The 12,533-nt window shown below is 39.5% G+C and overlaps 1 protein-coding gene across 1 annotated transcript; it reads left to right on the top strand.

Moving 5' to 3' along the window:
- Positions 1–922: 922 nt before the first annotated feature.
- LOC121954029 (jnk1/mapk8 associated membrane protein) lies at positions 923–9,829 on the top strand. The gene is made up of 7 exons (XM_042501338.1): positions 923–1,029; positions 2,104–2,183; positions 2,805–2,959; positions 3,893–4,099; positions 4,705–4,886; positions 5,347–5,423; positions 6,703–9,829. The coding sequence occupies exons 1-7, from the start codon at positions 1,026–1,028 to the stop codon at positions 6,919–6,921; spliced, it is 924 nt and encodes a 307-aa protein (XP_042357272.1). The 5' UTR covers positions 923–1,025; the 3' UTR covers positions 6,922–9,829.
- The last annotated feature ends 2,704 nt before the right edge of the window (positions 9,830–12,533 follow it).

Raw genomic sequence — 12,533 nt, 5'->3', positions numbered from 1 at the left:
GTACGTTATCACAAGCTGCACTCAAGCTGGGAAAACTGTACAAGCAAACACTGAAGGTACTGGATAAAAAGCCAAAAAGCAATCACTACTGTAACATCATTAAGAACTACAACCTCCTAACCTTTGATTTGGGTGTTTGGTGTACAAAGTGATCAACGGTTTGGCTCTAAAAGAATTCATATCAATGCGTGCAAATAGTGGAAGAACAACTAGGACAGCTAACAGGGGTGACTGTGTAATACATTACAGATCATCTGAGTTCGGCAAATCTGCTCTCTCTCTTACAGCAACGGCCTCCTGGAACTCATGACCAAGTAAAATCAGAGAATGTGGCAGCTTTGCAGAACTTAAATCTGGGATGAAATCATGGCTAAAATCAACTCAATCATGTACTCATCACAATTAAATTAAAGTTTTATGAACTCTGTTAAAATGCTGTGGTAAATTAACGTTTCCTCATTTTTAAAGAGAATGTACTGTAAATTGAAGTATGTTGTTTTATAAGATATATTGCTGTTTTTATTGTTTTTAGTTGTCTCCATGATGTGTTTTTATTGTTTGTTTTTAGATACTCCTGCCCAAGGACCACAGATGTAAATTAGCTTTAATTAGCTGTCAAATAAACGAATAAAATAAAATAAATGCTGTCATATGCTGCAGGAAATATGAGGAGGATCGAGGGATAGTGATTGCAAGACTGCAGAGGGACGAGGGGAGGCAAGAGTTAAAGAGGTGCTTTAGTGTGGGGACTCCATGGAGATTGATACTTAGGTTTTTGAAACAACAGTATATTAAAAAGACTACAACAGAATAAGGTGACAGTTAACGAGTAAAACCAGTAGGAGGCAGTACTACTTGAAAGGATGCCAGTAAAACCAGAGGAAGAAGAAGAACGCGTTTTCCGGTTTGTGCTACCCATGGTGCTACTTCGATTTCATCTGCATCCGGTTTGAATAACAGCTGTCAGATGAAAACACAGTAGCACTGAGGCGAGAGAGCTTGTGTGAACTATTATTGGCCCCAAGATGGGTGAGTTAAGGTTGCGTTCATTTTTTATTTTGTATCTTACAACAGTCATCTTGTTTAGACGGTTTGTGGTGCATCACACTGATGTTTGCTATCGTTAGCAGTGAACTAGCTAGCTAGCTAACAACATTCCACTGGCTGTAGCAGCCAAAATGATTCACCAGGAGATATTTTTATTTTGTATCTCTGGTCAAATAAACCGAGGAGTGTGTTCATGACACCTCTAACGCCGACCAGTGACAGTCGTATTTGAGCTAGTAGCGGAAACTTTGTTCTGTTATCGTGGTGTCTTTTGTTGGTCACGAGCTACCGTTAACGTTACGCTTCTCACCAGAAAGCTGTATGCATGGTAACGTTAACTGTCTAACGTCAGTATTTCCCCCAACAGTATTTATTATTAGAAGCTGTGTGCGTGTGTTTTCTCTGACAGGTAAATATAAAATCCACTGTCAAATTGCCTTTAAATACAGAGTGTACTGCAAAGATAGGGAACAAACATTTTTATATCTTAGATTAGATTCGATCAATTTTGTTATTCCCGAAGGAAATTAAAGCGCAAAGCAGCTCACAGTAGAAAATAATAATAATTACAAAGCAAAACAATAAAAACAAGGTAAAAACAACAGTAAAAACAGATAAAAACAAAAAATACATAAAAAAACACAGGCCTAGAAAACACTAAAGGACTAAAACCTAATAACAGAAAATACAAATCAGAGAACAGACGGTCAATAGAAGAAAAACTCAACAGTAAAAAAAAAAGAGTCAGAGAATAAAGTGCATCATAAGATTCATTCCTGTGCAAATTAGCTTAGTAAAGTGCGAGGAATTCAAAAATCTTATTGCCATTGGAAGAAAGGACTTCCAAAGGTTCCCTGCTACAGTGCATAGTGATGAGCTATATAGTAGTTAATGTTACCAGAAAATACTAATCAGATCAATTCCACTAATGATCATACTGTCTCTGATACTTCTGGTGTACCCAGCTTCATTATGGAAAAGAGTGTATTTATGTAACACTGCCAACCTGTTGTATACCAGTGTTGACTGCTGTTGTGGTGTTTTGTGTCCTTGCAGCTGTGGCCATGAGCTCTACATGTCCCGGCCTGTACTGTGGCAGGATAATGGTCAACAGAACAGTGGAGGGAGAGTGTGGTGTGAGTACTCACCATCAGATTTGTGTCTGACTGTTGGTGGAAATGTGTGTGAGATTGCCTGTCATCCATCTGTGCAGACACCTTGCCTCATCAATATCACTGTATTAGTCTGAAAGGGGAGCTCGAGGGAGAGTCGGACTGCATGTGATATTTTTTTCTCAGAAACTGAGAAAAAAATATCCTCCTAGGTATCCAAGAATACATAAGAGCCATAGAAACTAAACTTATCACAGTTCTCACAGTGAAATGCATTGTAATGATGTAGATTAGATCCTGAGTTGGATTAGAGAGAGAAAGGAGGGAATGAGGGAAAAGAGGACTCTTTTTCTCACACGTTTGTCCGTCCTGGAAGAGGGATCCCTCCTCAGTTGCTCTTCCTGAGGTTTCTACCATTTTTCACCCATTGTAGGGCTTTTTTGGGGAGTTTTTTCTGAGTTGATGTGAGGGATGTCGTATGCTGTAGAGCCCTCCGAGGCAAACATGAAATCCACATGACATTTACTTGACTTGAAATGTGGCTGTTGGGCTTGCAGTGAGTGTTTGTAGGTTGTTTCCACTCATAGCCGTGTGTGTGTGTGTGTGTGTGTGTGTGTGTGTGTGTGTGTGTGTGTTTCCTGCCAGGTGTGTCCTCGTGGAGAGCGGGTCAACCAGCAGTATGTGTGTGAGCGCTGCCTTGAGTCCCCTGAGCTCTACGACTGGCTCTATCTGGGCTTCATGGCCATGTTACCTCTGGTGCTGCACTGGTTCTTCATCGAGTGGTACTCTGGGAAAAAAAGGTGAGGATACACACAATTACACACACACTCTTTCTCTCTGCTTTCACAACTTAATGAACAACCCAGTCATTATCACAGAAAGCGCTTCAACAGAGTGTAATAAGACCCCAGTTTAAACTGAATGCTTGCAGTAGTTCTAAGGTAGGTTAGTCCTTGTGTTATACAGGGCTGGAAATAAAAGCCAGCTCAGTTCCCCTGAAACCAGACACTTGATACCAATCAAAACTCAAATCTCTGATATGGCCAGTCACTATCTGAGCACATAGGAGTTTTTTCAATTAATCTTTTGAAACCTGAGCAAAATGGCTTGGATTTCTTTCAGTACATGGGAAGAAGGCAATAAGCTATGAAAATAGAAATGGCCCAAAAGTAATGAGAAACTGGTAAAAAGTACAAGAAAAATGCCTGAAAATAAAAAGAAATGACAACAAAACATAAAAAACACAAACCAGAAGAAAAAAAATCAAATAGAAAAAAGCATTAAAAAACAAAAAAGGAAATGAGCTAGGAAAAAGTGCTTTAAAATATTTTGAATACTTAATTATGATAATAATATTTTTTTCCCTGGCTTTCTTCTTTTTTCCCCAGAAATTTTGCCCTGGCTTTTTAAAAATAATTGTCTAAATATATTAATTACTTGCAATTTCTGACCATGTTGCTCATCGTCTTTTTACCATGTTATTGAACAAAATAGAACCAATGTGCTTGAGGTTGAAAGGTTTAAATACTTGTGAAAGGTGTCTGAAAACAGCACGAGAAAAAGATGTCGCTCCAGGTGTCGAAAGTTTAAATTCACGAGAATAAATCGATTTTATCTGACAGTGGCTTCACTGCGAACGCCACATTTTCCCCTTTTGATTTCATTTGAAAAGTCACAGACACCCAAAATGCCTGGTCTTTGTGTGGTTTGAAGTTGTGTTGTTGTGTGTTCAGCTCCAGCGCTCTGCTGCAGCACATCACAGCCATGCTGGAGTGCAGCGTGTCGGCCGTGGTCACCCTGCTGGTCACAGAGCCCGTGGGGAAGCTCAGTATCCACTCGTGTCGAGTCCAAATGCTGTCAGACTGGTACACCATGCTCTACAACCCCAGCCCGGACTACGTCAACACCTTACACTGCACCCAGGAGGCCGTCTACCCTCTGTGAGTACGGACTACATGCAGGAGGACGCTTATTCTTTTCAGTCTAGTACTGATTTAATTTGTAGTAGGATATTTCTCACAGATTTTTTTAAACGATAAAGGAGAAAGTTTAATAAGATGAGGAGGAAATTAATTCCATGTCTTGGAACCTCTGTTTATGACACTAAATTGGGATGAAGTGATTTGTGATTTGGGGGTGGGGGGGTGCAAATGCTTTTTCAGGTGGAGTAATTATGAAATTGATTGTTAGCAATAGAGAGATCATGAAAAAGGGGGGCAAATGTTCTATTTAAAGAACCATGCTCAAACTAAGCAGCTTGGATGTTTATGATTTGATAAATATTGAGTAAGAAGTTTTGTGAAACAGAGGTCATGTATGACTTCTTTGAGTATCTGTTGCAGTTAAATTTGGTGAGTGCTGGCTCAGGCGATGTTGCAATAACTAATGAAAGGACAAATCATAGAATGATAAAGATTTAGGGAGACTTTTGTGTTTATGTTTTTTTTTTTTTGCAATTTTTGGATGTAATGTAATGTCATCATGTGCCCTCCAGGTTGTTGTGATTGTTGTGAATTTCCTCTTATCTTGTTTGCCTCCTCCTCAGCTACACCATTGTGTTGATCTACTACGCGTTCTGCCTGGTGCTGATGATGCTGCTGCGCCCTCTGCTGGTGAAGAAGATCGCGTGCGGTCTGGGCAAATCAGATCGCTTCAAGAGCATCTACGCCGCTCTGTACTTCTTCCCCATCCTGACGGTGCTGCAGGCTGTGGGAGGAGGGCTGCTCTGTGAGTGCTGACGCTGTGCTGCTGAGGTCTCTTTATACTGCTGAGTCATTCCATGTCAGCTTCTACACGTGACAGAAGTATATTCATACACATCATGCAAGAAACGTGCAAGAAAGTGAAAACTAGCAGAGATATGAACTTTTGAAAATGACAGATTCTTCGTTCTGGTTAAAAATGACTTCCTGTTACTACTTTAATAACTATCACAAAAATTCTGAAATTTAGCTCAGAGGGCCAAACTTCAAAAATTCGTAACTTAAAAGAATTTTGCAATGTCCCATGAATTTAATAGAAATTTCAACATATTTCTTTTAAGAAAATCCATGACATGAACTGGGAAAAGTTGTAGATTTTGGCTGAGTTAGCATGGAGTGACCCTGCTTCTAAAGTTTAATAAATAAAAATGCACAATAGTTAAGTTTGAGCTGTGCAGCTGTGAGTGACAGTTTGTGTGTTTCAGACTACGCGTTCCCCTACATCATCCTGGTCCTGTCTCTGGTCACACTGGCTGTTTACATGTCGGCCTCTGAAATCCAGGTAACAACCCTCAGTGCACTGCGTCTGTCTAATGTGTGGAAAATTAAACTATTACTGTCTTCATGCTTTTATTTAAACATGTGGAACTAGTGGGTCTGGTATTTTTTGTGATCTAAAAAGGGATTTCATTACTGCCTCCATCACTTTTGCAAGAAGGTCAAAGGGCTCTGCGCACAGTTCTTACGCCATGTTCTCGTTAGCACGCTAGCTAGCTGCTCGCCAGTCATGCCAGCAGTCGTGTCGGCACAGCTGGAGATGCCACTGTCAGCAGAATTCAACACGTCTCCTTCCAGAGGGCAAAACGATGGACGCTCACGCAACACTTTGTCCAAATGAACATAAAATGGTCAACTTGTGGACTATACTGTCATCAAAACAACCACAGGGTTTAAGCATATCCTTAAGACTTAAAAGACTTTTGATTCAGTAATCTAGAAAAGATAAGAGTAGCAAAGGAATATCAAGGCAAGGTATGTACACGACAAACAGCAAAAAGAACAGCGTAAATAGTAAAAACACAAGATGCAAAACTAGACATAGAAATAGGAAATAGGAAGACGGAAAACTCAACACACTGTATATACATACATACACTATATGGACAAAAGTATTGGGCCACCTACACATTACACCTACAAGAGCTTTTATGACATCCCATTCTAAAGCCTTAAAAAATGCAAAATGGCCTCAACTGGTATTAAATTGACATAAATTAATCTTTCAGTAGTCTTTAAAATGCTCAGACATGGGAAGTAGGATTTTAAGAATGTTTTTTTTTCTACGACGCTGAATTGCATAATAATTGGTAACTTTTTTTAAAAGTAATTCAATGTATTCCTTTTCTTAAACTCGCCATGATGGGAATCCAAATAGTAGAATCTCACATGCAAACTGAGAAATGCAAAATTACAGAGAAAACCATCCAGAAATACCAGATACTCTTCCACATCTGTTGGTGAATGAAATAGATGCTTTTATGATACTATGACATGCTCATTATCTTCCACGTGTTCCCCGACGTGTGACCGCTGACATCCCTACACTGCTACTGTGAGCTGTCCAATCAGAAGCATCCCAGAATACCTGCACGTTGAGTGTGTTTATCAGGAGCTGCTGTCCCAGTGTGATTCATTCTGACCTGTTTTCTCTGTGTGTGTGTGTGTGTGTGTGTGTGTGTGTGTGTGTGTGTGTGTGTGTGTGTGTGTGTGTGTGTGTGTGTGTGTGTGTGTGTGTGTGTGTGTGTGTGTGTGTGTGTGTGTGTGGTTGTTTGTGTGTGCAGTCTTTTAAGAACCTGGTTGCTAAGAAGAAGCGTCTGGTGGTCCTGTTCAGCCACTGGCTGCTCCACGCGTACGGCATCATCTCCATCTCCCGACTGGACAAGCTGGAGCAGGACCTGCCGCTGTTGGCCCTGGTGCCGGGCCCCGCCCTGTTCTACATCGCCACGGCCAAGTTCACGGAGCCCAGCCGCATCCTGTCTGAGGGCGGCAACGGACACTGACAGACAGAGACAGAGACGGTTTCACACATTAGCTGCGGTCCAAACTTTGGACTGACAGCAGTGTGTCCCTCAGTATTCTGAGCTAACGTGATCAAACTGGCTCAACCAGTCAATGACCATAAAGTAATGACATCACGTGGCTGGGATTGTTATTTAAAACTATGTCATGATCAAGAATGACTCCAAAAGGTGTGCGTTAAGTAAAAGTTTGCGAATAAGGAATAAGCTCTCTAGGTTTCCTATCGTTAATGTTCTCTGAGCAGGACAGCTGGTCTCTGATCTGTTTCCACATCGGTTCACTCAGCTGTGCAAACTTATTTCAGTAGTTAAACATGCAAATGTTCCCAGGGTAACATGACTCCTCACAGCCCACACTGACAACTGCTCACTGAGTGCTCATGTTACAGCATTTCATGTTAGCATGCTCGCAGCTTATGATTCTGTTCATTCAGAGTGAATTCACCTTTTAACTTTAAAAAAAAATCTATTTTCATAGAATCCATAACACTAATGACAAAAGCCAATGATGAGTTACCACAGGAGCAGGAATGAGGCCTAAACCCAGGAAATGAGTTCGTATTTCAGCACTCCTGTTTGCCTCGTCATGAAGTCAGTTGAATAGGTTTTCGGTTAGAGGCACAAAAAAAGGTCTGTGGTTAAACACAAGCTGAAGAGACTTTCATGTTTTGCTCTACTACTTAAAATATGTCAGTACATACCCCACTGTCCTCTCTGAAGCTTTATGTGTCTTTAAAAAGGTGGACACTAATGATTGGCTAAGGCCACGTTAAGACGAGAACGGCCATACTAAAAACGGAAAGTCTGTCTGAAAGTCTTTGTGTTTAAATAAAGAAATCCACATTCATATGATAAAACTGTGGAAATGATCGTCGTGAACACAGATCCACAAAAATATCAGCAGACGCTGTAATATGCATGCCAGGCTAGCAGTTGTAACTTTGTGATAACACTGTAGAAAAATGACACGCGCCTGTGTGAAGTGCGGCCGTGACACCCCTGTTCTCACAGGATCTGCGCATTGCCAGTTCACAAAGCAACAGAATGGGTGGCAGTTTCTAAAGATTACAATCTGGAACCCAGTTTCAAAAGTTTGCACTTTCAGGCCGCCAAAATGCTGTTGTCATGAGAATGAAACAAAAAAAGTTTAACGCTTCATGCAAGACCTGTTGCACACCAAACACGCTTCACAGTCTTGTCGTGGTGGCGATGTTAAGTCAGTGACTGTGGTGTAGTTTTAGAGCTAAACTTAACTTAACTTTTCACATGTGGTGATTTAGGCCTCAAAAATGCTCAAAGTGTTGGTCATTTGTGCAATTATCTCGCTGAACAAAACTTGAAAGTATCATAAACTTTTGTTTCCCACAGAGCTTATTTTCTATTGTGATTCAAAATCCAATGGAAGACTCAAATTGGCTACTTGTCGGGGTTACCATGGTGATGCTAACTTCCACGTTGGCCTACAGAATAACCTCATCCCTGCAGCGTACTAAGGATTTGATCTGGAGTGATCCAGAACAGAGCAAATCTCCCGACGTTTGACAGTGTTTAGTATTTTAACTCGTTCCTGAAATCACTTTTTACGTTTTATGTGCCACTCTTGTATTTATTTCACGTTAATTCAGTGTGATGATTTTTTTCTTTTTTTTTTGGCATTTTCGCCCATCTTGTAAATCTTGTAAATACAGTAAATGTTGTGAATGAAAGTTGATGATGTGGTGGAGAGATTAACAGGATGTCTGAATAACGAGTGCATCACATCACATACAGACAGCTGACTGTTAGCTCCGGTTTGTGCCGCTCATATATTACTGTTACAGTCACTGAGAGGAGCATCCTGCTTCCTCAAAGAAAGCCCTGGTACTTTCAGTCTTACAAGATTCTTCTAACAATGAAAAAATAGTCTGATTTTTAAGATAGATTTTTAACCCAGTGAACACGGTGCAGCCGTTTCTTAATCAGGGTTGTAGCTTGGACAAACATTAGATTGCTTGACTTGTTCAAAACAATTTTTGATGTAATTTGCTTGTCTGTATTAATGTCACCTTGTGTTAGTTGTTTGTTTTATTTTTATTATTTTTTGACCTTCATTTCGATCTCAACTACACACGTGTAACGTTTCATGGCTGCATCTTGCACCGTCACAACGTTTTCACATTGACAAACATTTGCCCACAGACTGACACATAAACAGCTGGCCAAATACATAAAAAACATCTGTGGTAGTTCTCGCCACAGTTGGTGTCACAAGGACCACATGTTGCCATGGTGAGACATACAGACTCACAAGGTGAAAACATCACCAGCTGTTGTGACGTTTTCACTATTTTTTGGTGCGGTGTACAGAATATTTTTGTTGTTTGGTTGATTTTGGAAGTCTCTCCAGAGCTGCAGTAGCTGTTACAACTCTGTTGATTTTTCCAGGGTTGCCAAAGATGGATGTTTTCCTATTAACACACATGATTATTTATAAAAGGCACAAACTCAGAGAACACATGTAAATGGTGTCACTGTTGTGTGTTTTACATCATTCTATCACTGATTACTACATCAAGAAGCTGTCTGATATTTTAGTGCTCATGTGATGTAGGTTTTGTCCTCTCTGGATCCTGAGGCTGTGATCCCTCACAGAGCTGCAGTTTGTTGACTTTAAGCTGCTAATGTTCTGTATGTGTATATTATTGTAAATATGTGTAAGCTTGTAAATATCAGTGTTTTTACACAAACTGTAATTACAAACGCATGCTTTACGTTGAACGTAGCAGCCTGTATAATTCTGTGTGCTCTGATAACCTGTATGCATGAGCTCAAAGTATTTATGACTCACCCGTACACATCTTAAATAAACACCTGCTGTCAGTCACACAAACAGTCTGTACCCGCAGGGGTAAAAACACACTCATGTCATTGTGGTCATTTTATTTCCTCATGCAAATCTAAGCCGCTTCCATCCAGTATGCAAAGCAAGCATTACCAGATGTGAACACGTCCATTTGATCCATCAGTCAGTGCTGCAGAGTTCCTTTATCCAGCAGAGTGAAGCAGAGGACTCGTCTAACCTGCTTGTAAATACAGTCATCCTGGAGCTTTGGAGATGTGGGTGCAGCACATGAAGACAATCAAATGTTGCTTTCCAACTTCAACTCAGTGTGTTCAGTCTTCTTTAAAAAGTACTTCTTTGAGACAGAAGTTAAACACAATAAAAACAGTTATGGCAATCAAAACTTTACTTTACTCTCCTGGGTATTAGAACTAAAAACTCAACTTCTGCATGCACTGACTCCCTTCAGCTCCCTCACAGCTAACAGCTGATTACTTTCAGCTAGACAGCAGTCAGTGTCTTGGCTGCAACCACAGGAAGTGAAAATGAATCTCTCCTCAATGACTGTCATGAAACCGCTCATGACACCACTATTTATATATATATATAAATACCTAAGGGTCTAAGGGACTGTTGTTTATTCATCAGAGAGGGTGGCTTCCCTTGAGGCTTCCTGGGTGACTTCTGAAAATGTATAAAGTGTTCCTCCCCCCTGATGTGTTCAACGACCGTTGGAAATTGGAAACTCCAATGATGATTTCTGTTTTTACACTTTCTGGTCATTTCAAATTGCTTAATTTTATTTATAAGGCCCTACGGGTCTGGGGGAAAAAAAATCCCCATACATTTTAGAAGAAAAAATATTGTTAAAAACTAAATAAAAAAGGAAGCCAAAATGTAATTGAATTAATCACTACAATATAGATATACAATACCTAATTACTACTAATATTTAACATAACAATTCATAATTAAAGCTAAAACTAATTCCAGCATGAATAAAGAGTCAGTGTGCATAAAAAAGCATCAAAATTGAGCCTGTTCATCAAAAAGGAAGATCCCCCCCCCCATACAGAGGTTGGGCTAAGGCCCCAGTGACCTTAAATCCTAGAAACACCCCTGATCTCTGTGATCCTCTGACTTCTCATCCGTCATTTGATTTCAGAACAAGGACCAACAAAATGAATGACATTCCCATCAGCCTCAGCTGAACTAGCAAATGTTTGCCTGCTGAACTTCGCTGGTGAACATGGTGAACATCACCTGCTGATCATCACAATGTCAACAAATTTATCTTAAAGCAAGTAAATCCAGCCTCACAGAGCAGTGACAGCAACAGAAGATTTTTAGGAACGCTTGCTTTAATCACAGACTTTGCAGCACATTTTCAATATTTCTTTCACAGGTCAGTGCAAACACCTTAGAAACAATCATTTAAAATCATTACAGTTTGTGTGAAAACAAGAACGTTTCAGGAAGTCAGCGGTGGACATACCGTCAGTCACGTTTGTCCTAAACTTTGACACTCAGTAGTAAACTTTGAAATCAGTGTGACGACTACAGTTGAGCTCGTGTACAACAGTGTGCGGTCAGTTAAACTGGACATCTGCAGCACATTCACATCATCAAACGAACACAGCTGTAAAAAGGACCTGAGACTACAAAAAAACTTAAAATGTTAAAGAAAAATAAACCTTAAGATACTCCCATACTGTTAGATACTGAGGTGTGAGATGAGTTACTGCAATCGTTTTTTTGCTTGTTGTTTGCTTGTTTTCCTCATCAGCCAGTTCTCCTGAGAATGACCCCACATTTAGATGCTTTGTATTAAATCAAACTGTTTCTGTGGGAAACAATGAAAATGATGCAAATGTTGTTTTTTTAAAATATGGTAAAGGTGAACATTCAGACCCCCATCAGTCTATACTCAATACCCCATGACAAAAGAAACACAGGATTCTAGAATTTCTGTCCAAATTTACCCACATTGAACTGATTGGCGTCACGTCGGGAGGAAACCAGGCGCCGCTCATCACCAGCGAAGCTTTGTGGTGGCTGAGGGAGTGTTCTTCAACAGATCGTTAACCCCTAGAAACCTGAGCGAATTGGCTTGATTTCTTTCAAAAACATGAGAAAAAGTTACAAAACAATTACCTGATATTAAGCACACAAAAAAAAGTACAAACAAAAAAAGGTAAACAAACAGAACAAAACCAAAATACCCCCAAAAATAAATTATATAATATAAATAAAATAATAATTAATGAATATAAAGACAAAATGGTTTAATAAATTATTATATTATATAAATATATTATCTAATAATTTCTCTCTCTCTCTTTAAACACATTTCAGGTTATTTTATTTCCCCTACGTTTTTTTCTTTTGCAATTCTCAGAACATTTCTTGCTTATTTGCTTATTGCCATTTTAGCCATGTTTTTGAAAAAAATCAAACCAATTATCTAAGGTTTTGGAGGTTTAAATGATGTTAGATGATGCTACAGACAGACATAGACAGACATTATTCTTTTGAAAATTAGTGATTATTGATATTTTAACAAGCAATGTCTCCAAGTCTTTTGTTTTTTTCTAACACTTGAATTAAGACATTTTAATACCAATTCAGGCCTTATTTTTAGATTGATGAATTCAATGCCTTTTATGACTTTTAAGGATATGTGGTAACCCTGTTTTTATTTTAAACAAGTTTGCAAATATTTCTAACATCTTTTTTTGCCTTTATCATCCTGGGGTATTGAGAGTCTTGTGAA

Source organism: Plectropomus leopardus, chromosome 14 (genome assembly GCF_008729295.1).
Source record: "Plectropomus leopardus isolate mb chromosome 14, YSFRI_Pleo_2.0, whole genome shotgun sequence".
Classification (NCBI taxonomy): Eukaryota; Metazoa; Chordata; class Actinopteri; order Perciformes; family Serranidae; genus Plectropomus; species Plectropomus leopardus.
This window is presented reverse-complemented; position numbering and strand designations above follow the sequence as displayed.

Bases quoted from the DNA above. Each gene is read 5' to 3' on its own strand.
- LOC121954029 (XM_042501338.1), top strand. The intron at 2,960-3,892 runs GTGAGGATACAC...TTGTGTGTTCAG, and splicing joins TGGTACTCTGGGAAAAAAAG to CTCCAGCGCTCTGCTGCAGC. The intron at 4,887-5,346 runs GTGAGTGCTGAC...TGTGTGTTTCAG, and splicing joins TGTGGGAGGAGGGCTGCTCT to ACTACGCGTTCCCCTACATC.